This window comes from Trachypithecus francoisi, unplaced genomic scaffold, assembly GCF_009764315.1.
Source record: "Trachypithecus francoisi isolate TF-2019V2 unplaced genomic scaffold, Tfra_2.0 Lachesis_group10, whole genome shotgun sequence".
NCBI lineage: Eukaryota > Metazoa > Chordata > Mammalia > Primates > Cercopithecidae > Trachypithecus > Trachypithecus francoisi.
This window is the reverse complement of record NW_022681455.1, coordinates 113,012,332-113,039,336: the sequence shown is the minus strand read 5'-3', so window position 1 is coordinate 113,039,336 and position 27,005 is coordinate 113,012,332. Positions and strand designations below refer to the sequence as shown.

The 27,005-nt window shown below is 44.2% G+C and overlaps 1 protein-coding gene across 1 annotated transcript in view; it reads right to left on the bottom strand.

Annotated features, from left to right (window-relative positions):
- Positions 1-27,005, bottom strand: part of PKD1L3 (polycystin 1 like 3, transient receptor potential channel interacting) — an 88,120-nt gene that overhangs the window by 44,656 nt on the left and 16,459 nt on the right. The window contains 9 exon segments of the mRNA XM_033218866.1: positions 7,465-7,643; positions 8,559-8,660; positions 10,510-10,740; positions 15,554-15,747; positions 20,193-20,424; positions 21,629-21,757; positions 23,101-23,227; positions 23,322-23,449; positions 25,383-25,559. Coding sequence (XP_033074757.1) covers positions 7,465-7,643; positions 8,559-8,660; positions 10,510-10,740; positions 15,554-15,747; positions 20,193-20,424; positions 21,629-21,757; positions 23,101-23,227; positions 23,322-23,449; positions 25,383-25,559 — 1,499 coding nt within the window.

The window sequence follows — 27,005 nt, the reverse complement described above, 5'->3', positions numbered from 1 at the left end:
TCACTGTGAGCTAAAAAATAATAGAATCATAATCAAAGACTACATATAGAATTAGGATTGATATAAACCAGTGGTAAGAAATTGTGAGAAAAGTAGAAAATATTACATTGATGTAAATTTCTTTGGGTGCTTCCTCTAAAAGAGTTAAATTTTAAAATTATTTTGCTATGATTATAAAATAACATCCATCATTCAATTTTTTCAAAATACCTAAAAGTACACTGAGGAACATTTAAAAAATTTATAAACCTGCTACCTGGAGATAACTACAATAATTTATTGGCCAGGTGTGGTGGCTCAGCCTGTAATCCCAGCACTTTGGGAGGCCAAGGCAGGCAGATCATGAGGTCAGAAGGTCAAGATCATCCTGGCTAACACGGTGAAACCCTGTCTCTACTAAAAATACAAAAAATTAGCTGGGCGTGGTGGCAGTTGCCTGCAGTCCCAGCTACTTGGGAGGCTGAGGCAGGAGAATGGCATGAACCTGGAAGGCGGAGCTTGCAGTGAGCCGAGATCACGCCACTGCACTCCAACTTGGGCGACAGAGCAAGATTCCATCTCAAAAAAAAAAAAAACTTATTATATATACTCTAGACCTTTTCCTATACACATACTTTTCTATTATTTCATTTTTTTTTTGAGACAGTCTTACTCTGTCCCCAGGCTAGACTGCGGTGGCGTGATCTTGGCTCACTGCAGACTCTGCCTCCCGGGTTCAAGCCATTCTCCTGCCTCAGCCTCCTGAGTAGTTGAGACTACAGACATGTACCACCACACCCAGCTAATTTTTGTATTTTTAGTAGAGACGGGGTTTCACCATGTTAGCCAGGATGGTCTTGATCTCCTGACCTCGTGATCCACCTGCCTCGGCCTCCCAAAGTGCTGTGATTACCGGCTTCAGCCACTGCTCCCGGCTTATTTTTTTTGAGACAGAGTCTCACTCTGTTGCACAGGCTGGAGTGTAATAGCGTGAACGTGTCACACTGCAGCCTCCACCACCAGGCTCAATGATTGTCCCACCTCAGCCTCATGGGTATCTCAGACTAAAGGCATGAGCCACCATGCCCGGGTATATATATTTCTGTATTTTTTGCATAAATGGGGTTTTGCCGTGTTGCCCAGGCTGGTCTTGAACTCTTGGGCTCAAGCAATCTGCCCTCCTCAGCCTCCCAAAGTGCTGGGATTACAGGCGTGTGCCACCATGACTGGCCTGTGTCACCATGACTGGCCAGTGTCTGTGTGTGTATATAAAATATATATACAAAAAATATATACATACATAAATTAAAAATATATATATATATATATATATATATATATATTTTGAGACAGAGTCTCGCCCTGTCACCCAGGCTGGAGTGCTGGAGAACAATGATGTGATCTTGGCTCACTGCAACCTCTGCCTCCCAGGTTCAAGCAATTCTCATGCCTCAGCCACCCAAGTAGCTGGGATTACAGGCACGTGCCACCACACCCAGCTAATATTTTAAATCTTTAGTAGAGATGGGGTTTCACCATGTTGGCCAGGATGGTCTTGATCTCCTAACCTTGTGATCCACCTTCCTTGGCCCCCCCAAAGTGTTGGGATTACAGGCGTGAACCACCACAACCAGTCTATTTTATTTTTTTGAGACAGAGTATCACTCTGTTGCCCAGGCTGGAGTGCAGTGCAGTATTGCAAACACATCGCACTGCAGCCTCCACCACTGGGCTCAATGATTGTCCCACCTCAGTCTCCCGGGTATCTCGGACTACAGGCATGTGCCACCATGGACTGTTGTGGGAAGTCAGGGACCCCAAACATAGGGACCGGCTGGAGTTGAGGCAGAAGAACATAAATTGTGAAGATTTCATGGATATTTATCAGTTTCCAAAATTAATACTTCTATAATTTTTAACACCTGTCTTTACTGCAATCTCTGAACATAAATTGTGAAGATTTCATGGACATTTATCAGTTCCCCAAATTAATACTCTTATAATTTCTTACACCTGTCTTTACTGCAATCTCTGAACATAAACTGTGAAGATTTCATGGACATTTATCACTTCCCCAATCAATACCCTTATAATTTCTTATGCCTGTCTCTAATCTCTTAATCCAATCATCTTTGTAAACTGAGGATGTATGTCACACCTCAGGGCCCTGTGATGATTGCATTAACTGTATAAATTGTAAAACGTGCGTGTTTGAACAATATGAAATCAGTGCATTCTGAAAAAGAAAAGCATAACAGCGGTTTTCAGGGAACGAGGAAAGATAACCATAAGGTCTGACTGCCTATGGTGTCGGGCAGAATACAGCCATATTTTTCTTCTTGCAGAGAGCCTATAAACGGATGTGTGAGTAGGAGAAATATCGCTGAATTCTTTTACCAGCAAGGAATATTAATAATTGAGACCCTGGGGAAGGAATGCATTCCTGGGGGTAGGTCTATAGATGACTGCTCTGGGAGTGTCTGTCTTACACGATTGAGATAAGGACTGAAATATGCCCTGCCTCCTGCAGTACCCTCAGACTTACTAGGATCGGGAAATTCCAGCCAGGTAAATTCTAGTCAGACTGGTTGTCTGCTCTCGAACCTTGTTTCTTGTTAAGATGTTTATCAAGACAATGCGTGCACAATGGGACACAGGCCCTCATCAGTAATTCTAATTTTGCCTTGCCTTGTGGCCTTTATTGTACTTTGAAGCATGTGATCTTTGTGACTTACTCCCTGTTTGTACACCCCTTCCCCTTTAAAAATCCCTATAAAAACTTGATGGTTCTGTGGCTTGGGGTCGCCATCACGGTCCTACCAATATGTGATGACACCCCCGGAAGCCCAGCTTAAAATTTCTCTCTTTGTACTCTTTCTCTTTATTTCTCACACTGGCCGACACTTAGAGAAAATAGAAAACCTACATTGAAATATTGGGGGCTGGTTCCCCCAATAATGCCTGGTGCTATATATATACACACATATATACATATACACACACACATATATATACACATAGTATATACACATATATACACACACACATATACATACACATATACATATATACATATACATACATATATACATATATAGACATTATATATACATGTGTGTGTGTGTGTATATACACATATATTTTGTATTTTTTGCAGAAATGGGGTTTTGCCATGTTGCCCAGGCTGGTCTTGAACTCTTGGGCTCAAGTCATCTGCCCTCCTCAGCCTCCCAAAGTGCTGGGATTACAGGCGTGTGCCACCGTGCCTGGCCTGCATAATTTTTTTTTTTTTTGAGATGGAGTCTCGTCCTGTTGCCCAAGCTGAAGTGCTGGAGTGCAATGGTGTCATCTTGGCTCACTGTAACCTTCACCTCCTGGGTTCAAGCAATTCTTGTGCCTCAGCCACCAAGTAGCTGGGATTATAGGCATGTGAGACCACGTCTGGCTAATTTTTATCTTTAGTAGAGATGGGGTTCCACTATGTTAGCCAGGCAAGTCTTGAACTCCTGACCTCATGATCCACCTGCCTTGGCCTCCCAAAGTGCTGGGATTACAGGCATGTGTCATCGTGCCTGGACATTTTTTTTTTTTTTTTTTTTTTTGAGACAGAGTCTCACTCTGTTGCCCAGGCTGGAGTGCAGTGACTGGATCTTGGCTCACTGCAAGCTCCGCCTCCCGGGTTTACGCCATTCTCCTGCCTCAGCCTCCCGAGTAGCTGGGACTACAGGCACCCACCACCTCGCCCGGCTAGTTTTTTGTATTTTTTAGTAGAGACGGGGTTTCACCGTGTTAGCCAGGATGGTCTCGATCTCCTGACCTCGTGATCCACCCGTCTCGGCCTCCCAAAGTGCTGGGATTACAGGCTTGAGCCACCGCGCCCGGCCTACTTTTTTTTTTTTAAATCAACTTTATCATGGTATAATTTATACATGATAAAATGTACCCATTTAAAATGTACAGTTCAATGCATTTTTTCCCTCTTTTGCAGCTGTGACAAAGTTTAACCAATTCAATACCCATAATTTGGAACTCTCATTTGGATTTGACCAAGCCAGGTAGAGTTGGTCAAATCTGACAGGACAAAGACTGGAACAAACAACAACAACAAAACCCCAAAACTATGATCACTGAGTGCTCTAATGGTCAGGAGAAACTCAGACCAGCTGGTTGTTAATCTTAACTTTAGCCAAGGCAAAACCCCAAATCAGCTACTTACCTAGGGATAGGTCTCAGGTTGAATACTGCTCTCTACTACCCTAGAAGCAGGAAAAAACTCAAATTCGCCTTCCCTGTTAGAAGTCAGCTCAAACTCTAGGAAGGAGTTACCTGCCTCCCATGGTCATGAAGGCAGGAAAACTTGCTTTCCTTGTTGGAAGCAAGCAAACTCCAGAAAAAGGAGTTGTACAGCAAAATAAACTTTAGATCTTGACCAAATTTTGGGCGATCACGGATTCTCTGGAGGGGGTGCTTCCAGGCCTCAGCAAATTGTCCTATTGGTTTGAGCCACAAAGGTAGCTCAAGCTGGCACCAAGCACCGATAGATTTGTCAAAGATTAGGGCTCCTCCACTTAGAATCCCTTCGTGGTTACCAAAATGTGAACCCCAAATATCTGAGACAGGTCCCAGTCAATCTAGAAAGTTTATTTTGCCTAGGTTAAGGATGTTTACCTATGACAGACTCAGGAGGTCCTGATGACACGTGACCCTAAAATGCACAGTTCAATGCATTTTTTTTTGAGATGGGGTCTCACTCTGTCACACAGGCTGGAGTATAGTGGCATGATCTTGGCTCACTGCAACCTCCGCCTCCCGGGTTCAAGTGATTCTCCTGCACCAGACTCCCAAGTAGCTGGGACTACAGGCATGAGCCACCACGCCCAGCTAATTTTTGTATTTTTAGTAGAGATGGGGTTTCACCATGTTGTAGCCAGGATAGTTTCGATCTCCTGACCTTGTGATCCGCCTACCCTGGCCTCCCAAAGTACTGGGATTATAGGCATGAGCCACCATGTCTGGCCAGTTCAATGCATTTTGACAAATGTTTATACACCAGCATCAAAATATCACCCCCAAAAGCTCCCTATCCCTCCTTCCAGTTACCTCCTGTCCCCTCACTCCTGGCCCTAGGAGAACAATGATCTGCTGTCCTCCATCTTTATAGAATAGTTAGCCTTTTATGGAATTTCACATGTGCGGAATCATATGCTATATGCTTTTTTTTTTTTTTTGAGACAGGGTCTCGCTCTGTTGCCCAGGCTGGAGTGTAGTGGTGCGATCTTGGCTCACTGCAACCTCCACCTCTTGGACTCAAGTCATTCTCCCGCCTCAGCCCCCCAAGTAACTGGGAGTATAGGCATGAGCCACCACTCCCAGCTAATATTTGTATTTTTTTGAAGAGACAGAATTTCACCATGTTGCCCAGGCTGGTCTCAAACTCCTGACCTCAAGTGATCTAACCACCTCGGCCTCCCGAAGCGCTGAGATTAGAGGTGTGAGCCACGGTGTCTGGCCTATACATTATGTACAGCTTCTTTCACTAAGCATAATTAAAAAAAATTCATCCATGTAGTTACATGTAACAATAGTTTCCTTTTCGTTGAGTAGTATTGCATTGAATGAATACACTAACATTTGTTTATTCATTCGATAGACATTTGTGACGTTTTCAGTTTTGGGCTATTAATAAAGCTGCTATGAACATATGTGTACAGATCTTGCAGTGGACACATGTTTTTGTTTATCTTGAGTAAATACCTGTAAGTGCGATTTTCTGGGTCACATGGTCAGTGTATGTTTAACTTCACAAGAAACTGGCAAGCTGTTCTCTGAAGTGGCCATACCATTTTACACTCTCACTAGGGGTGTGTGAGAGTTTTAGTTGCTCCTCATCCTTCCCTAAACTTGGTTTTGTGAGAGTTTTTTTTTTTTTGGAGACGGTCTCACTCTGTTGCCACGCTGGAGTGCGGTGGCACCATCCCGGCTCACTGCAATCTCCGCCTCCCAAGTTCAAACAATTCTCCTGCCTCAGCCTCCCGAGTAGTTGGGATTACAGGCATTTGTCACCACACCTGGCTAATTTTTCTATTTTTAGTAGAGACAGGATTTCACCATGTCGGTCAGGCTGGTCTCGAACTCCTGACCTCAAGTGATCTGCCCGCCTCGGCCTCCCAAAGTGCTGGGATTACTGGCGTGAGCCACTGCACCCGGTCTTTTGTGAGAATTTTTAATTTAAGCCATTCTGATGGGTGGCTAGTGCTCTATCATTTTCATATACTGATGACTAATCACGTTGAACATCTTTTCAAGTGCTTACATTATTCACCTTTTTAAATAAAACTGGAAGGATGGTTTACAAACTGATTTGTGCATACTGGAACAGAACAGAAGCAGGAAGAAAGTTATTAGGCTCTACTGACCCAGTGGCTGGTATATCTAGCCTAGAGGGAAAATGTATTTTGCTAATAAATTTAGGCAGACCACATGCTCTTTGCAGGTGGGCAACATTTAGCAACAGATTGAGTGCCTGAGCCTTAAGACTCCACTTCATTTTTCTCTTTTTTCCTAACTCCAAGGAACCAGTAATCTTTGTTCTTAATTAATTGCATCATCTACTTTCTCTAGCACCTCTCCTAATTCTGGGTGCTGCTGAAGAAAGATGCTGAATCATTCGAACCTAACATATGTTAGGTTCAAGGACTTTATCATCGTCTAGTTATTTCTCTAACTCCTCAGGCACATCTCATACAGTAATTCTAACCTTTCTCCTTCCTTAAGATCTTGGCTTTTTTTTTTCCTTCCCCCGGAGACAGGGTCTTGCTGTTGCCCAGGCTGGTGTGCAGTGGTGCAGATATACTCACTGCAGCCTCAACCTCTGAGGCTCAAGTGATCCTCCCACTTCAGCCTCCTGAGTAGTTGGGATTATAGGTGCACACCACCATGCCTGGCAAATTTTTTTTTTTGTAGAGGCAGGGTCTTCCTATGTTGCTAAGGCTGTTCTCAAACTCCTGGCCTCAAGTGATCTTCCTGCCTTGTCCTCCCAAAATGTTAGGATTACAGGTGTGAGCTGCTATGCCCTGTCCTTAAGCTCTTAAGTTTGACTCAAAGTTTGACTGTCAGTAGATAGTTGTTTACTAAAGTTAGTCTTTAAGGATATCTTTTCATATTTACAAATACTTTTAATTTGTGGCACTTTCAGGGAATATTTCATTGGTGTTATTTGCTGTTCACAATCATAACATTTAATGAAAATAAAATTAGAGAAAACAAAGCATCTATTACTCTACTATCCAAAAAAAAAATCATAGTTAATTTCTCACACTTCTTTCCAGGGCTTATTCTTTGTAGATAGCTTTCAAACTGAAATCTAATAGTCGTTTGTTACTATTTGGGGCTCAAAGCTTTACTGCAATTTATTGTGGTGATCTTCCTTCTTCTCTCTTGGATCCACAAAGCAGCAGCAACAGCCAACAGGATATAAGGACTCACCAGGAGGGACTGATGCCGGAATTGTCATGCCAGAGCCGAAGGCTGTGCAGGTCCCCTAGAGGGGACCGAGTGGTGAGAAGGAAGACGTCCAGGCCCCCTCGTTCAAAGACTGTCTTCTGGGGGTCACAGAGGTGATGGGGCTCACTCCGTCCCTCTGATCCATAGAGGGTGACGACAACCTACCATGAGACAGGGAAAGATAAAATAGAGGCTTTTTTTTTTTTTTTTTTTTTTTTTGAGACAGAGTCTCGCTCTGTCACCCAGGCTAGAGTGAAGTGGCTGGCTCTCGGCTCACTGCAAGCTCTGCCTCTCGGGTTCACGCCATTCTCCTGCCTCAGCCTCCTGAGTAGCTGGGACTACAGGCGCCCGCCACCTCGCCTGGCTAGTTTTTTTGTATTTTTTAATAGAGATGGGGTTTCACCGTGTTAGCCAGGATGGTTTCGATCTCCTGACCTCGTGATCCGCCCGTCTTGGCCTCCCAAAGTGCTGGGATTACAGGCTTGAGCCACCGCGCCTGGCCAGTAGAGGCAATTTTAACACGATTCTTTGGGTTTATCCCTAAGGAGAAAGATGAAGACATAGAAAACTGTATTTAGACAAAGTCTTTCGGATCTTAGACAAGCACAAAGAATTCTTCATATACACAGTATTTTTTTTTTTTTTTCTGACATGAAGTCTTGCTCTGTCACCCAGGCTGGAGTACAGTGGCGTGATCTTGGCTCACTGCAACCTCCGCCTCCCGAGTTGAAGCAATTCTCGTGCCTCAACCTCCTGCGTAGCTGTGATTACAGGCATGGGCCATCACGCTCAGCTAATTCCTGTATTTTTAGTAGAGAAGGGGTTTCACCTTGTTGGCCAGGGTGGTCTCAAACTCCTGACCTTAGGTGACCGCCCCATCTTGGCCTCCCAAAGTGTTGGGATTACAGGTGTGAGCCCCCATGCATGGCCCACATGTACAGTTTAGAACTAGAAAATACCAATCTCTGATCGCTTTTAAAGTGCTATTGGTTGCCAGGATATCACCAACTCAGAGTGTGTCTCATGTGGCAGAAGACACAAAGCAAGAACAAGTGAAGAACATTTATTTCATTAACCTTAGCTGTTGTAGCAGCCCTTCTTCGATATCCGGTGTAGACCTGAATAAGGTAGTGAAATTGAGCGCTGGGGTCATTATCAGCCAGGACAGTAACCTTCACCTGCAAGAAAAGCAGAACCAACCAAGTTACTAGGCCTCCACGTAGTATAGCTCCTGCCTCCTCCAACTGAGGAGCAGGAGGATGCACTCTGGCAGGTGTGGCAGCCCTACAGAAAGCAGGGCTGCGGTGTGGGCAGCAGAGAGACACATGAGCAGACCTAAGCCGCTCAAGTGGGAATGAGGCCTGCACCTCCAGGGCCTGTATCTCTCAAGTGAAATAGTCATAGAATCACCCAATCAGGTCTTGAGCCACTAAATCCTTGCACCTCTCTCCCACTTAGGTATGGTCACCAGATAACAGAGAATACCCGGCTAAATTTGCATTTCAGATAAACTATGAATAATTTGGAGCATGCTTACACTAAAGATGCACTGTTTATTTAAAATGCAAATTTAACTAGGTAGCCTGTATTTTTGTTTACTAACGCGGACAACCCTACACCCAGGGCAACAAGAAATGAACACTTAGCGTATTCTAGAATTTCCAAGTGCAAGAAAACATAGGAAGAACAAACACATGGAAAGAAGAGGCTGTCGAAAGATTTTTGTTTTTAAAAACATACAAGTTTCTTGTATATAGTTACATTTTTATTTTTATTTTTTGAGATGGAGTCTTGCTGTGTTGCCCAGGCTGGAGTGCAATGTTGTATTCTCGGCTCACTGCAACCTCCGCCTCCCAGGTTCAAGTGATCCTCCCACCTCAGCCTCCTGAGTGGCTGGGACTACAGACATGAGCCACCATGGCCGGCTAATTTTTGGATTTTTAATAGAGATGGGGTTTCACCATGTTGACCAGGCTGGTCTTGAACTCTTGACCTCAAGTGATACACCCACCTCGGCCTCCCAAAGTGCTGGGATTACGGGCGTGAGCCACCTCACCCAGCCAGTTACATTAAGTTATAATTTGATTTATATATAACTTTTTTTTTTTTTTTTGAGACAGAGTCTCACTGTGTCAGTCAGGCTGGAGTGCAGTGGCATGATCTCGGCTCACTGCAACCTCTGTCTCTTGTGCTCAAGCAATTCTCCTGCCTCAGCCTCCCAAGTAGCTGGGATTACAGGTTTGTGCCACCACACCTGGCTAATTTTTGTATTTTTAGTAGAGATGGAGTTTCACCATGTTGGCCAGGCTGGTCTCGAACTCCTGACCTCAGGCGATCCACCTGCCTTGGCCTCTGAAAGTGCTGGGATTACAGGTGTGAGCCACTGCACCTGGCCAATTTACATATAACTTTCATATCCAATGTATAAAGTAAGATAAACTTGCATTTGACTTTAGTTAAGCTCTCTAGGTCTTTTCTTTTCCTTTTTGGAGACTGTGTCTCTGTTGCCCAGGCTGGAGTAAAGTGGCACAATAGCTCACTGCAGCCTCAACGATCCTGGGCTCAAGTGATCTTCCTACATCAGCTACCCAAGTAGCTAGAACTACAAGCATGCACCACCGTGCCTGGCTCATTTTGTTTTTAATTTTTAATAGAGACAAGGTCTTGCTATGGTGCCCAGGCTTGCCTTCAACTCCTGAGCTCAAGTGATCCTCCTGCCCTGGCCTCCCAAAATGTTGGAATTACAGGCATGAGCCACTGCACCTGGCTAGTATTTTCTTTTGGCTCATTCCTGTCCTAGAAGGAGTCCCACAAGGGTCCAATCTTGGAACCAAAGAAAACAAAAACGGAGAGAAAAGGTTCTTAGGTCTTCAGACAGTAGACATGAAGATAAATGTAAGAAAAGTTCCACTTGAATTTCTATGCCTCCCAGTGCCAGGCTTTGACAAAGGTGTGGTTTTTTCCCCCTATCTTATTTAATTACTCAAGACTATCATGGCAAATCTGTTGAACTCAAAGTCTCATTACCTTCTGCATATCTGCTTGATCCTTTTTCCAAGCCCACACAACTGTGATCACATAGAATCCTAAAAGGCCAGCCAGCAGTGACACCCCAACAGGATTGTTAGTCACGTGAAAGAACAGTTCCACCGTGTCTTCAACATTCACGGTCCTGGGCACGACAAAGAAGTCGCTGGCAAAGAAGGTCAGGTGGTTACAGAGACACTGTGTCCTCAGAATTGTGCTCTGTGGCCCAACCTGGAATTAGAATCAAGACGTTGATTCTAGTTGGACAGAGTGCTAAGGAGGGGACAGACATAAAACAGACACCAGCAATTTAGAGATGGAAAGAGGTGCCTGGATCTCTCATTCACCGCTGGTGATGACGTAAATTAGTATAACCAATATGGAAAGCAATTTAGCAACATCTAGTACAGCTGAAGAAGCACAAACTCTCTGAATCCTGCAGTTCCAGTTCTGACTGTATATATGTTCTAGGGGAACTGTGCACATGTGTATAAAGATATGCGAAAAGGAATGTTTTGTCACCCTTGTTGATAATTATCAAAAATAGGAAACAACTTATATGTTCAATAACAGAACATACAAATTAACGGTACATAAGTAAGCAGAGGCAAACTGATGGAATTCTATACAGCAGTTAAAAATGAATGAATTAGCCAGGTGTGGAGGCTCACATCTGTAATTCCAGCACTTTGAGAGGCTGAGGCAGGTAGATCACCTGAGGCTAGGAGTTTGAGACCAGCCTGGACAACATGGTGAAACCCCATCTCTACTAAAAATATAAAATATTAGCCAGGCATGGTGGTGGGCACCTGTAGTCCCAGCTACTTGGGAGGCTGAGGCAGGAGAATTGCTTGAACCTGGGAGGCAGAGGTTGCAGTGAGCCGAGGCCACACCACTGCATTCCACCCTGGGTGACAGAACAAGACTCTGTCTCCAAAATAAATAAAGTTTTAAAAAATGGATGAATTAGAGGTAGATGTATCAACATGGATAAATGCTGAGTGAATAAGAGATATGTACAGTATAATGCCACTTGCACAAAGCCTAAGAAGCATGCAAAACACTTATTTATCTATTCATTGTCAGTTTCCCTCTCCAGAATGTCAGTTCATGAGGATATTGTCTTGTTCATTGCTGTATCTCTAGTTCCTAGACTTGGCCATGGCACATAGAAGACACTCAATAAACATTTGCTGAAAGAATGAATTCCCCCCTCAAATTCAGGCCAGTAGTTACCCTTTGGTGGAAGGGAAGGAAGGAGAGAGACTGGAGAGGGATACACAGAGGGCTTCAATTATTCCTGAGTGTTTTATTATTTAAGAAAATCTGAAGCAGAGCAAAATACTAACTTTGATAAAGCTGAATGTGCATTCAATGTTTTTTATTATTCCATATGACTTTCCATATGTCAGAACATTTCTGCATAATATTTAAAAATATGTCAATAGGTGATTACATGGAAGCTACCAATTCTGTGTTTGGTTTCGTGGATGAGAAGCCTCCAGTATTGTCATTATGACTACTTCTTTCCATGGCACAGGGTTAAGTCCTGGAGGCCCAAGCTAGTCCACCTTTGGAAGAACTCTTGTGCTGTACTTGGGGCAGGTCAATTCCTTTCATGGTGTCCAAGCACCTCAAAGAGCTTCAAGGAAGTGGGAAATATCCAATGCCTTCTGCAATCAACAGATGTGTGCTGAGAGAGGAGAAAAGCTCTCAAGCTACTCTTCTCAAAGTATGGTTTGCCTAACAAGCAGCACTGGGACTAGCTGGGAGCTTGTTACAAAGGCTTGACCAGAGCTACTGCTTCAGAATCTACATTTTAACAAGCTATTTATAGATTTGCTTGATAGCCATTGTCCAGCTATGACTGCCGAGGCTATGAATGCTGCAGATACCTCCCTAAGAATCCTCTTTCTCTCAGGCCTGTAATTCCAGCACTCTAGGAGGCCAAGGCAGGCGGATCACCTGAGGTCGGGAGTCTGAGACCAGCCTGACTAACATGGAGAAACCCGTCTCTACTAATTGTCCCTGTTTGCAGATGACATGATTGTATATTTAGAAAACCCCATGGTCTCAGCCCAAAATCTCCTTAAGCTGATAAGCAACTTCAGCAAAGTCTCAGGATACAAAATCAATGTGCAAAAATCACAAGCATTCTTATACACCAGTAACAGACAAACAGAGAGCCAAATCATGAGTGAACTCCCATTCACAATAGCTTCAAAGAGAATAAAATATCTAGGAATCCAACTTACAAGGGATGTAAAGGACCTCTTCAAGGAGAACTACAAACCACTGCTCAGTGAAATAAGAGGACACAAACAAATGGAAGAATATACTATACTCATGGATAGGAAGAATCAATATCGTGAAAATGGCCATACTGCCCAAGGTAATTTATAGATTCAATGCCATCCCCATTAAGCTACCAATGACTTTCTTCACAGAATTGGAAAAAAATGCTTTAAAGTTCATATGGAACCAAAAAAGAGCCCGCATTGCCAAGACAATCCTAAGCCAAAAGAACAAAGCTGGAGGCATCATGCTACCTGACTTCAAACTATACTACAAGGCCACAGTAACCAAAACAGCATGGTACTGGTACCACAACAGAGATATAGACCAATGGAACAGAACAAAGTCCTCAGAAATAATACCACACATCTACAGCCATCTGATCTTTGACAAACCTGACAAAAACAAGAAATGGGAAAAGGATTCCCTATTTAATAAATGGTGCTGGGAAAATTGGCTAGCCAGAAGTAGAAAGCTGAAACTGGATCCTTTCCTTACTCCTTAACGAAAATTAATTCAAGATGGATTAGAGACTTAAATGTTAGACCTAAAACCATAAAAACCCTAGAAGAAAACCTAGGTAATACCATTCAGGACATAGGCATGGGCAAGGACTTCATGTCTAAAACACCAAAAGCAATGGCAACAAAAGCCAAAATTGACAAATGGGATCTAATTAAACTAAAGAGCTTCTGCACAGCAAAAGAAACTACCATCAGAATGAACAGGCAACCTGCAGAATGGGAGAAAAATTTTGCAATCTACTCATCTGACAAAGGGCTAATATCCAGAACTTACAAAGAACTCAAACAAATTTACAAGGAAAAAACAACTCCATCAAAAAGTGGGCGAAGGATGTGAACAGACACTTCTCAAAAGAAGACATTCATCCAGCCAACAGATACATGAAAAAATGCTAATCACTGGCCATCAGAGAAATGCAAATCAAAACCACAATGAGATTCCATCTCACACCAGTTAGAATGGCAATCATTAAACAATCAGGAAACAACAGGTGCTGGACAGGATGTGGAGAAATAGAAACACGTTTACACTGATGGTAGGACTATAAACTAGTTCCACCATTGTGGAAAACAGTGTGGCGATTCCTCAAAGATCTAGAACTAGAAATACCATTGGACCCAGCCATCCCATTACTGGGTACATACCCAAAGGATTATAAATCATGCTGCTATAAAGACACATGCACACGTATGTTTATTGCAGCACTATTCACAATAGCAAAGACTTGGAACCAACCTAAATGTGCATCAGTGACAGATTGGATTAAGAAAATGTGGCACATATACACCATGGAATACTACGCAGCCATAAAAAAGGATGAGTTTCGTAGGGACATGGATGAAGCTGGAAACCATCATTCTCAGCAAACTATTGCAAGAACAGAAAACCAAACACCCCATGTTCTCACTCATAGGTGGGAAGTGAACAATGAGATCACTTGGACACACGAAGGGGAACATCACACACCGGGGCCTATTGTGGGGAGGGGGGAGGGGGGAGGGATAGCATTAGGAGATATACCTAATGTAAATGACGAGTTAATGGGTGCATCACACAAACATGGCACATGTATACATATGTAACAAATCTGCACGCTGTGCACATGTACCCTAGAACTTAAAGTATAATTTTAAAAAATACAATAATTAGCTGGGCATAGTGGTGCATACCTGTAATCCCAGCTACTGGGGAGGCTGAGGCAGGAGAATTGCTTGAGCCCAGCGGGGCGGATGTTATGGTGAGCCGAGATCATGCCATCTCACTCCAGCCTGGGCAACAAGAGCAAAACTCCATCTAAAATAATAATAATAATAATAATAATAATAATAATCCTCTTTCTGGCCTCCCAAAGTGCAGGTGGGAGGATTGCTTGAGCCCAGAAGTTCAAGACCAGCATGGGCAACATGGCAAGACCCTGTCTGTCCAAAAATCTAAAACATTAGCCAGGCGTAGTGGCAAATGCCTGTGGTCCCCACTACTTGAGGGGCTGAGGCAGGAGGATCTTTTGAGCCCAGGAGGTTGAGGCTGCAGTAAGCCGTGATCACGTCACTGCACTCCAGCCTGAGGGACAGAATGAGATCCCATCTCAAAAAAAAAAAAAAAAAAATTCTCTTTCCTTCTCTTCCCAATCTAGATGGTACGTTCTCAGCTCTTTATAGAACAACTTCATCATCTGCAAGACCTTATACCACATTCTTTTAGCAACCGAACTAGGACTTTCATCAGGCAGGATCTCACAGAATCAAGAGTGTACAAACGTAATAGTGCTGGTTTAAAGCAGTTGGACATCAGGAACAAGGTGATCATTACAAAAGTGACAGCCTATCCTCACCTGGCCTGGAATGTACAAGAATCTGAGAACGTATTTCTTGAGCTATGAAAGTTCTCTTTTGTTTAGCAAGAGGTTTCATTTTACCCACCCACAACATATTTAATACTTATAGAATTTTATGGCTTCCGCATGCTGTTTTATTTTATCCACAGTTGTCAGATACACCCTGGACTGTGTTTGAGAAAGAAATTACAAAGATAAAGCACAAAGCTGCTCCTGCTTGGAAGAGCCACACTCGCCCTGCCCACCACACACAACCCTCCTCCTCCTTTGGCCTAGGCAGAGTTATTTGAAACCTCCTATTTTTCTTTCTGGGCTGCCCCAAATAAGATGCGTTGGGTTTAACAGCTGTGACGGCAGGAGAGAGGCCCAAGAAGCGGCTCAGTTTCTTACTTGGCATCCGTTGCTGCTCCATGTCTGGTTGTGGCTCTCCCAGTAATAACACTGAGTGACGGCCGTGACGACCGAGACCAAGCTGGGCGTCTGCTGAGCACCCTTCTGGCTCTCACTCAGCACAGCTCTTATACAGTAGGTGCCAATCCCGTGCTGTAGATGCTCAGGAGTCAGCACCCATGTGTACTCCTCATCTTAGAAGAAAGAAGAGTGCTTACTTGTATATCAAACAGAACAAAAACACCATTAGAACCTCTCTTCTAAAGCATCTACTAATATTTTGCAAATGAGACCATGATAAACCTAGAGTCACAAATGATTGAAAAGAAAATGACCAGTGATACAATCCGGGGCTCTGGATTACTGCTCTTCCAGTAAAGAACTATTTTCTTTTGTCTGGGTGTGGTGGCTCATGCCTATAATCCCAGCACTTTGGGAAGCCAAGGCAGGCAGATCACTTCAGGTCAGGAGTTCAAGACCAGCCTGGTGAACATGGTGAAACCCCGTCTCTACAAAAAATACAAAAATTAGCCAAGCATGGTGGCGGGTGCCTGTGATCCCAGCTACTTGGGAGGCTGAGGCAGGAAAATTGCTTGAACCTGGGAGGTGGGAGTTGCAGTGAGCTGAAATCACAGCACTATACTCTAGCCCGGTCAACAGAGTGAGACTTTGTCTCAAAAAAAAAAAAGAATTATATTATTTTGGCATGTGAACATTTAGGCCTAATGATTTAGAATGCATTATGACATTTAGAAAAATGAAATGATCACACACCTAAGTTAGCAGATAGAAGACTAAGGTAACGAATGAAGCCCCAGGGTGAAGCAAAGATAGGAATAGGGTGGCTTCAGGAACAAAGCCCAGGACTGCACGCCAGACACCTGAGGTCAGGCCTGGCTCTGTCACAAGCTGGCTGGTAGGGGCTAAGGCGAGTCACCCAGTCTCTCTGGGCCTCAAGCTTTCTCATCTTTCAGATAGTCCTGTCTGTCAAACAAAGGCTCTCGAAGGTCCCTTCCAGCTCTCAATGACATCATTGCCAAGATCAGCAAGAGAAACTGAGTGCATGGACAGGCACAATGGCTCATGCCTATAATCCAAGCACTTTGGGAGGTTAAGGCAGGAGGATTATTTGAGCCCAGGAGTTCGAGACCTAGCTTGGCCAACATGGCAAAACCCTATCTGTACTAAAAATACAAAAAATTAGCCAGGCGTGGTGGTGCACGTGCCTGCAGTCCCAGCTGCTTGGGAGGCTAAGGGATGGGAATTGCTTGAACCCAGGAGGCGGAGGCTGCAGTGAGCCGGCAACGCGCCACCGCACTCCAGCCCGGGGGACGGAGTGAGACTCCATCTCAAAACAAACAAAAAACAAAACTGAGTACCCCTCTGGAATTGGGAAAGGGCCCGTTGGCAATTCATGCAAACTCTGTAGTGGGCAGCCCGGTAGTGAGCATGGCTGCCTCAGGGACTTTGCCTAAAAGCAAGAACTTAAAAGTGATTGTTCCTGTGTGAGCAGGGCCCATGCCAGAGCCAGAGAAAGTTCTCCCAATATGGAAGGTGGTCATGACGGGAGACTGTCGCATGCTTTCTCCATTCAGATTTTTCCCAACGTAAAAACAAATACAAAAGTGTAGCTCTTATTTTTTATTTATTTATTTTTTTGAGACGGAGTCTCGCTTTGTCGCCTGGGCTGGAGTGCAGTGGCCGGTTCTCAGCTCACTGCAAGCTCTGCCTCCCGGGTTTATGCCATTCTCCTGCCTCAGCCTCCGAGTAGCTGGGACTACAGGCGCCCGCCACCTCGCCCGGCTAGTTTTTTGTATTTTTTTTTTAGTAGAGATGGGGTTTCACCGTGTTAGCCAGGATGGTCTCGGCCTCCCAAAGTGCTGGGATTACAGGCTTGAGCCACCGCGCCCGGCCAACTCTTATTAAGACTTTTCAGTAAAACGTTTAAAGTTGATACCCACAGAGCATGTTTTTGATCCAGTGTATCGGGGCACTATTTCTATCTATCAGGAATTTTTAGTTTTTAGAGACAGTGCCTTGCTCTGTCAGCCAGGCTGGAGTGCAGTCGTATCGTCAAAACGCACTGCAGCTTTCAATTCCTTGGCTCAAGCGATCCTCTTGCCTCAACCTCCCAAGTAGCTAGGACTACAGATGCACGCCACCATGCCTGGCTTTTTTTTTTTTTTTTGATAGAGACAGAGTCTCACTATGTTGCCCAGGCTGGTCTCAAACTCCTGGGCTTAAGAGATCCTCCTGCTGTGGCCTCTCAAAGTGCTGGCATTACAGGGGTGAGCCACTACACCAGGCTAGACGTTTTTAACTTTAATGTTATGTCTCAGAAATTCTTAACTTTTCTAAACTACAGTACAGTCATTCTGGTCTTATATAAAGACTTATTGAGGTATCATCAGGACCATCTTCCTCAAATCTTAGATTAGAAATACAGTTGAAATATAAACAACATATTTCATATATAGTCATCTGTAAATGTGAAGTACATGTAACCCATGGTGCTGTGAACGCTACTTCTGCTGTGGATCTCAACATTTTATTATGAAAATCTTCAACAATACAGACAGAATTTTACAGGGAATAACCATATAACGATTAACTAGATTCTACAATTAACATCTTACTGAATCTACTTCCTTACGTACATATCCTTATCCATCCCATAATCAATCTTTTAAAAAATGCATTTCATTGTCACATGTGTCTACACATGTGGCAAAACCACACAGAACTCAATACACACACATACAGAAATGTGCTTGTAAACCTGGTGAAATCGGAATAAAATCAGTGATTGTATTAATGTTATTTTCTGGTTGTGATATACTATAGTTATGCAAGATGCTGCCATTCAGAGAAACTGGATGAGACGTATACAAGCTGTCTGTTCCTTTTTTTTTTTTTTTTTTTTTTTTTGAGGCAGAGTCTCTGTCACCCAGGCTGGAGTGCAGTGGCACAATCTCAGCTCACTGCAACCTCTGCCTCCCGGGTTCAAGCGATTCTTGTGCTTCAGCCTCCCGAGTAGCTGGGATTACAGGTGCCCACCACCATGACCAGCTAATTTTTGTATTTTTAGTAGAGATGAGGTTTTACCATGTTGGTCAGCCTAGTCTCAAACTCCTGACCTCAGGTGATCCACCCACCTCTGCCTCTCAAAGTGCTAGGATTATAGTGTGATTACAGGCAGGAACCCCTGAGTGCCCAGGCTCTCTCTCTTTTTTTTGGAGACCAAGTCTTGCTCTGCAGCCCAGGCTGAAGTACAACGGTGTGATCTCTGCTCACTGCAACCTCCACCTCTCAGGTTTAAGCAACTCTGAGTCTGCCTCCCAAGTAGCTGGGATTAAAGGTGCCCGTGACCATGCCCACCCAGCTAATTTTTTGTATTTTTAGTAGAGATGGGGTTTCGCCATGTTGGCCAGGATGGTCTCAAACTCCTGACCTCAGGTGATCCACTCGCCTTGGCCTCCCAAAGTGCTGGGATTACAGGTGTGAGCCACTGCGCTTGGCCTGTCTCTGTTATTTCTTTTTTTTTTTTTTTTTTGAGACGGAGTCTCGCTCTGTCGCCCAGGCTGGAGTGCAGTGGCGCGATCTCGGCTCACTGCAAGCTCCGCCTCTCGGGTTTACGCCATTCTCCTGCCTCAGCCTCCCAAGTAGCTGGGACTACAGGCGCCCGCCATCTCGCCCGGCTAGTTTTTTGTATTTTTTAGTAGAGACGGGGTTTCACCGTGTAGACCAGGATGGTCTCGATCTCCTGACCTCGTGATCCACCCGTCTCGGCCTCCCAAAGTGCTGGGATTACAGGCTTGAGCCACCGCACCCGGCCTCTGTTATTTCTTGTAACTGCATGCGAATCTACAATTATCTGAAAATAAAAATTTTTTTAAAAAAGAAAAAAATGTGGCCAGGTACAGTAGCTCATGCCTGTAATCCCAGCACTTTGGGAGGCTGAGGCAAAGAATATTTGAGGCCGGGAGTTCAAGACCAGCCTGGGCAATATGGCAAGACCCTTTCTCTACAAATATATATATATGTATATATATACACGTATATATATATATATATGTATGTGTATATATACATATATATATATGTGTATATATACACACATATATATATATATATATATTTTTTTTTTTTTTTTTTTGAGACAGAGTCTCGCTCTTCCACCCAGGCTGGAGCACAGTGGTGCGATCTCAGTTTACTGCAAGCTACACCTCCCGGGTTCACGCCATTCTCCTGCCTCAGCTTCCCAAGTAGCTAGGACTACAGGCACCCGCCACCATGCCTGGCTAATTTTTTTGCATTTTTAGTAGAGATGGGATTTCACCGTGTTAGCCAGGATAGGAGGGTCTCGATCTCCTGACCTCGTGATCTACCCGCCTCAGCCTCCCAAAGTGCTGGGATTATAGGCGTGAGCCACCGCCCCCAGCCTACAAAATTAAAAGAAAAAAATTAGCCAGACGTAGTGGTGTGCACTTGTAGTCCCAGCTACTCAGGAGGCTAAGGCAGGAGGATCCCTCGAGCCTGACATTTTGAGGCTGCAGTGAACAACAATGATGGTGCCACTGCACTCCATCCTAGGCAAAACAAAATCAAAGCAAGTTTCTGACAGCTGATTGGGTTTTACCTTTTTGCCACACCTTGTCCTTCGGAAGGGTGATGTTGAGGTGGAAGTGTGTACAGTTAGGCTGACACTGGAACCCCAGGTAGAGCGTCATTAAAAGGGGACTGTCAGGATCTATGCTCACTATCAGGGATTTCTCCAAGGAGGTGATGTTCACTGTGATTGTAAGCTGATCTGTGCTCATGTTGAAGCTGGTGGGATGGGTTTCCATGCTAACGTTTCTCCAGAGCATGATCTAGAATAAGAGACAGTTAATCATTATAATGGTCCATTCATTGATGCCTTTCAAAATCCTTTATATTGATAAGGTAAGGAAACTTCCTAGGTCTTCCTCCTTTTTTCTGAGATGGGGTCTTTCAATCCCTTCAAGGATTTGGATCACAGAAACGTTGTTGGCAGCGTTGGAAGTGTGTTACTAAGCGCTAATCGCAAATTGCTCCAAGTCTATGATTTAGTGGAGGACAGGTTGGTCCTGTTGGCCAGGTTGGTCTTCAACTCCTGATCTCAAGCAATCCTCCCGCTTCAGTTTCCCAAAATGCTAGGATTATAGGCATGAGCCACTGTGCCCAGCCAGGTCTTCTTCATTGGATGTCAGTAGCTAATACTGCTGGGGTGAAGGATAAGTACATAGTCCAAGACCTAAAACACTTCTTATTCTTCTTATTTTTGAGACTAAGTCTTACTCTGTCGCCCAGGCTGGAGTGCAGTGGCACAATCTCAGCTCACTGTAAACTTCACCTCCTGGATTCAAGCTATTATGCCTCAGGCTCCAGAGTAGCTGGGATAACTGCCGCCCACCACCATGCTGGGCTAATTTTTGTATTTTTAGTAGAGACGGGGTTTCATCATGTTGACCAGGCTGGTCTCGAACTCCTGACCTCAAGTGATCTGCCTGCCTCCCAAAGTGCTGGGATTACAGGCGTAAGTCAATGCACCCGGCCCTCTAAAACACTTTTTCTAAGGGTAAGGTGTACCTCTTTGTAAAAGTTCCTAATATGTTAATAACAAAACAATGGCACAGTCATCGGTCTAACACGATTCCCTTTAAGTTGTTGCATCCTTCGATCCTGTTCCAGAATATCCCATTCTCTTCTATTTTTTTTTTTTTTTTTTTTTTTTTGAGACGGAGTCTCGCTCTGTTACCCAGGCTGGAGTGCAGTGGCGGGATCTCAGCTCACTGCAAGCTCCGCCTCCCGAGTTCACGCCATTCTCCTGCCTCATCCTCCCAAGTAGCTGGGACTACAGGGGCCCGCCAACGCGCCCGGCTAGTTTTTTGTATTTTTTAGTAGAGACGACGTTTCACCGTGTTAGCCATGATGGTCTCGATCTCCTGACCTCGTGATCTGCCCGCCTCGGCCTCCCAAAGTGCTGGGATTACAGGCTTGAGCCACCGCGCCCGGCCTTCTCTTCTATTTTATTCCGTAAGAATCAGTTCCTACCTCAATGTCCTCTGCTAAATCACGGACTTGGAGCAATTTGCGATTAGCGCTTAGTAACACACTTCCAACGCTTCCAACAACGTTTCTGTGGTCCAAATCCTTGAAGGGATTGAAAGCTAGTCCTGTTACCTAGAGACAAGGAAAAGTCCAGTTTTATCCATTGCTGAAATATTTTTAAATGACTCCAATAGAAAGATATATCATATATATAAAATGTATATACGTGTGTATGTGTGCATGCGCACACACACACACACACACATATATGTATATATATTTTTTTTTTTGAGAAAGAGTCATGCTCTGTCAACCAGGCTGGAGTGCAGTGGCGCAACCTTGGCTCACTGCAACCTCCACCTCCCAGGTTCAAGCAATCCTCCTGCCTCAGCCTCCCAAGTAGCTGGGACTACAGGTGCATACCACCACGCCTGGCTAATTTTTGTATTTTTAGAAGAGACAGGGTTTCGCTATGTTGGCCAGGCTGGCCTCGAACTCCTGACCTCAGGTGATCCACTCGCGTTGGCCTCCCAAAGTGTTGAAATTACAGGCTTGAGCCACCACGCCCAGCTGGATATCATATATTAAAGTAAACATTGGGATGTGCCCCCTACTAATACTACAAATGAAATAACATTCCCCATTATAGCCTCTATGAGAAATAGTAAATTAAAGATGAATTATACTTGGGACCCTCAAAATTACTTTTAATCTTTATATCTAGAGGATTCTATTTTACTAGGAAGTAACTATTCTGCTCTTCAGGATAAGGCAACAATGCTACTTTTATTTGTCAGGTAACTGCTGAAAGAAATACAATATATTGATATGACTGGGTTGGTATACTGCGTCAACAATTATTTCGATAGTCCCAGCTTTTTGTAAATAGTGCAGAGGCCGGGCATGGTGGCTCACACCTGTAATCCCAGCACTATGGGAGGCTTAGGCAGGCGAATCACTTGAGGTCCATAGTTCGAGATCAGTCTGGCCAACGTGGCAAAACCCCGTCTCTATACAAAAATTAGCCAGGCGTGGTGGCGGGTGCCTGTAATCCCAGCTACTTGGGAGGCTGAGGGAGGGGAATCGCTTGAACCCAGGAGGTAGAGGTTACAGTGAACCGAGATCATGCTACTGCACTCCAGCCTGGGTGACAGATTGAGACTCCATCTGGAAAACAACAACAACAACAATACAACAACAACAAAAAACAAACTGCAGAGTTGAGATCAATCCAAATCACAGCACAGAAATTTAGTTAAATCCAGAAATCTGCTTAATGCTCCCAACTTCTACAGTGGATCGTTTTTAAGAGGCCTCTATCCCTGCCAGTATAAAATAAAAACGAATGCCACATCAACTCTCTCATCTGATCTGGTCTGTTCAGCTTACATTTCATGGTACATTGCTTTCACCCAGATGCCTCCATGGCCATCAGATCCCATGTTCATTCTGACCACGATCAATTTCACACTCACTTGGACATTAACTCCTGGGTGTTGACTCAAGAGCTCCTTCAAAGCCAAAGCCGACGGGAAGCCCAGTCTCACAGGGACTGGGTGACCCAGAGTGTAAGAGCTCAGTGGTAAGCTGGATGTGTTTTGTCTAATGAGAAAAGTTAAAATGGAAGTCAATTTTTATATGTCCTCTGAAAGTGAAAAACACAGTGAAACTCTCCCTGTTCCTTCCTCTCACTAACCTGCTCAGCAGCAGACTAGCAATGGAGGAGGTCAAAGTCACTGAAGACTCGAAAGACTGGTTCTGCTCTAGAAATGCTTCTCCGATATTCCCAACCTCTGCCAAGGACATTTCCAGGATGTCTTCTACCTGCATGGAGAGGAAAACTGTGTCACCTGTAAAACCTCAGTGTCTTATGTTAGTAAAACGTTTTGGAGAAGACTGGAAAAGGAATTTTCACAGTGATGTCATGAAGGGTGGTATTCCTTAGAGAGGGCCTTGGACTCTCACAGAAAGTACCTGCAACCTGGCTAAAGACTTACCGTCCTTTGAACCAAACTAAGAGGGCCTGCCAAGGAAATATGCCTTTGCTCCATCATATAATTGCCCCAGACCTGCTCATGATAGTTTTTAAATGACAGCTTTATTGAGATAACTTTCACACATATACTTCATCCACTAAGAGTATATAATTTAATGTTTTTTAGTATATTCACAGGGTTGTGCAACCATCACCACAATCTAATTTTAGGATTCATCCTCCCTAAAATAAATACTCCTGACCTCAGGTGATCCACCTCCCTGGTGGCTGGGTGCGGTGGCTCATACCTGTAATCCCAGCACTTTGGGAGGCTGAGGCAGGTGGATCACTTGAGGTCAAAAGTTTGAGACCTACCTGGCCGACACTGTGAAACCTTGTCTCTACTAAAAGTACAAACAATTAGACAGGCATGGTGGCGTGCGCCTGTAGTCTCAGCTACTCGGGAGGCTGAGATGGGAGAATAGCTTGAACCTGGGAGGCAGAGGTTGCAGTGAGCCCAGATCACACCACAGCACTCCAGCATGGGCAACAGAGCGAGACTCTGTCTCAAAATAAAATAAACCTGGTACCCATTAGCAGTCCCTCTCCATTTCCCCATCCCTAGTCCCTCTAGCTCTAGGCAACCACGAGTCTACTTTCTGTGTCTATAGATTTACCTCTTTGGGACATTTCATATAAATCAATCACAACATACAGTCTTTTGTGACAGGCTTCTTTCACCTGGCATAATGTTTTCAAAGCTCATGTTGGAGCATGTACCAGGACTTCATCCCTTTCTGGTGCTGAATAATATTCCATTGTATGAACAGACCAGATTCTACTTAGCCATCTGTCAGATCGTAGACGTGTGGGTTATCTCCATTTTTTGGCTATTTAGCTACTAAACCATGCTGCTACAAAGATGAGCGTACGAGTTTTTGTATGGACATATGTTTTCAACTCTCTTGGGTAGATGCTAGGAGTGGAATTGCTAGGTTACATGGTAATTCTATTTTTTACATTTTAAGCAACTGCCAAATTATTTTCCAAAGTGGCTGCATCATTTTACAATTGAAGAATGGATAGGGTTGCAAGTTCTCTGCATCCCTGCCAATACTTGTTATTTTCTGTCTTTTTGGGTGTGAAGCAGCATCTCATTTTGGTTTTGACTTGCATTTCCCTAGTGACCAATGAACTTGAGCATCTTTTCATGTGAATAGCAAACATAACCCATGAGTATTTGCCTTATGCCAACACTTCCCTAAATTCCTTTTTTTTTTTTTTTTGATGGAGTCTCACTCTGTTGCCCAGGCTGGAGTGCAGTGGCACGATCTCGGTTCACTGCAACCTCTGCCTCCCGGGTTCAAGTGATTCTCCTGCCTCAGCCTCCTGAATAGCTGGGATTACAGGCACGTGCCACCACGCCTGGCTAATTTTTGTATTTTTAGTAGAGATGCAGTTTCACCATGTTGGCCAGGCTGGTCTCGAACTCCTGACCTTAGGTGATCTGCCTGCCTTAGCATCCCAAAGTCTTGGGATTACAGGCATGAGCCACCGGGTCCAGCCCCTAAGTCCTTTTCACTTGATTACAGCACTAGGAAGTATTGGCTCACTGGTAGGTGGGGAGGGAGACCCCAAAGAAGGCTTGGCAGAGTGGTTTTTCTGCAGCACATACTTCAGCAAGATTCTCTTTAAAGGTCTGGGGAGAGGCTGTGATACCTGGACCTGTCAAGATTAAAATGCTTCTAAGCAGATCTGGCCACCTGCATATCTGGCACCTACCTGCTCAGTATCACGCTTGGATTCCAGCCAACTTCCTTCTTCAGCTTTGATGACGTCGTCGAAGGAATGAAAGGGGCAGACAGTCGCAGGAACTTTGAAGTCCAGACTGCTGTTGTTCAGAAATGGGATCCTGAGTAACTCCTCACTCAGGTAAATAAGGGAATTGATGAGATTAACCTGGGAGTATTAGAAAGCAAACATACATCCTTGAATTGTTTATTATTGCTTTTTCTTTTCTTTTTTTTTTTTTTTTGGGAGACAGAGTTTCACTCTTGTTGCCCAGGATGGAACGCAATTGGCTCACTGCAACCTCCGCCTCCCGGGTTCAAGCAATTCTCCTGCCTCAGCCTCCTGAGCAGCTGGGACTACAGGCATGAGCCACCATGCCTGGTTAATTTTGTATTTTTAGCAGAGACAGGGTTTCTCCATGTTGGTCAAGCTGGTCTCTCGAACTCCCGACCTCAGGTGATCTTCCTGCCTTGACCTCCCAAAGTGCTGGGATTACAGATGTGAGCCACCATGCTCAGCCTATGATTGCTTTTTAAAATTTTAAGAGATATGGTCTTGCTGTGTTGCCCAGGCTGGAGTGCAGTGGTACAATCATGGCTCACTGCAGCCTTGAACTCCTGGGCTCAAGCAATCCTCCTTCCTCAGCCTCCCCAGTAGCTAGGACACAGGTGTGCACCACCACACCTGACTAATTTTTAAAATTTTTTTGTAGAGGTGGGGGCTCACTGTGTTGCTCAGGCTTGTCTCAAACACCTGGCCCCAAGAGACCCTCCTGTCTTGGCCTCCCAACGTGTTTGGATTACAGGCATGAGCCATACACCTAGCGCATGATTGCTTAAAATTTGCATACTTCTTATTAGCAGCTTAATATTCTTTATACATTTCAAATGCATTTTATTTAAAAAGTTACAATTTGACAGGGAAGAATATATTATTTCATATAACCTATAAGGAGGATTCATATTTCATGTTATTTTGATGAACTGACAATTCTTTTTGAGTGGTAAGTAGACCAAACATCCAATTAACACCACCAGACTAAGAAAAGGAATGAAGAAAAGACCAATGCTGAGGTTTTTGTCTTTTTAACTTGAGACAGAGTGTGGCTGTGTCACCCAGGCTGGAGTGCAGTGGTGGAGTCTTGGCTCAAAGCAATCTCCACCTTCCGGGCTCAAACCATCCTCCCATCTCACCTCCCAAGTAGCTGCAACTACAGGCGCGCACCACCACACCTGGTTAAGTTTTGTATTTTTAGTAGAGACAGGGTTTCACCATGTTGCCCAGGCTGGTCTTGAACTCTTGGGCTCAAGCTATCCGCCTGCTTCAGCCTCCCAAGGTGCTGGGATTACAGGTAGGAGCCACCGTGTCCCACTGAATGCCCAGACTTCTAACAAATACATCAGCAAGGCAGTAAACTGATTAATGTACAAACGAACAAACACAGTATATCCAAGAATGTCACTACTGATCAATTTAATTCATAACTTTCCAGATTTAAAGGTACAAATATGCTTGCTAAAATTTAAATATAGTCTTTATAATGCTAAGCTTGGCATAAGGCACAATATCCAGATTCTCTTTTTCTTTTCTTTTTTTTTCCTGGAGACACAGTCT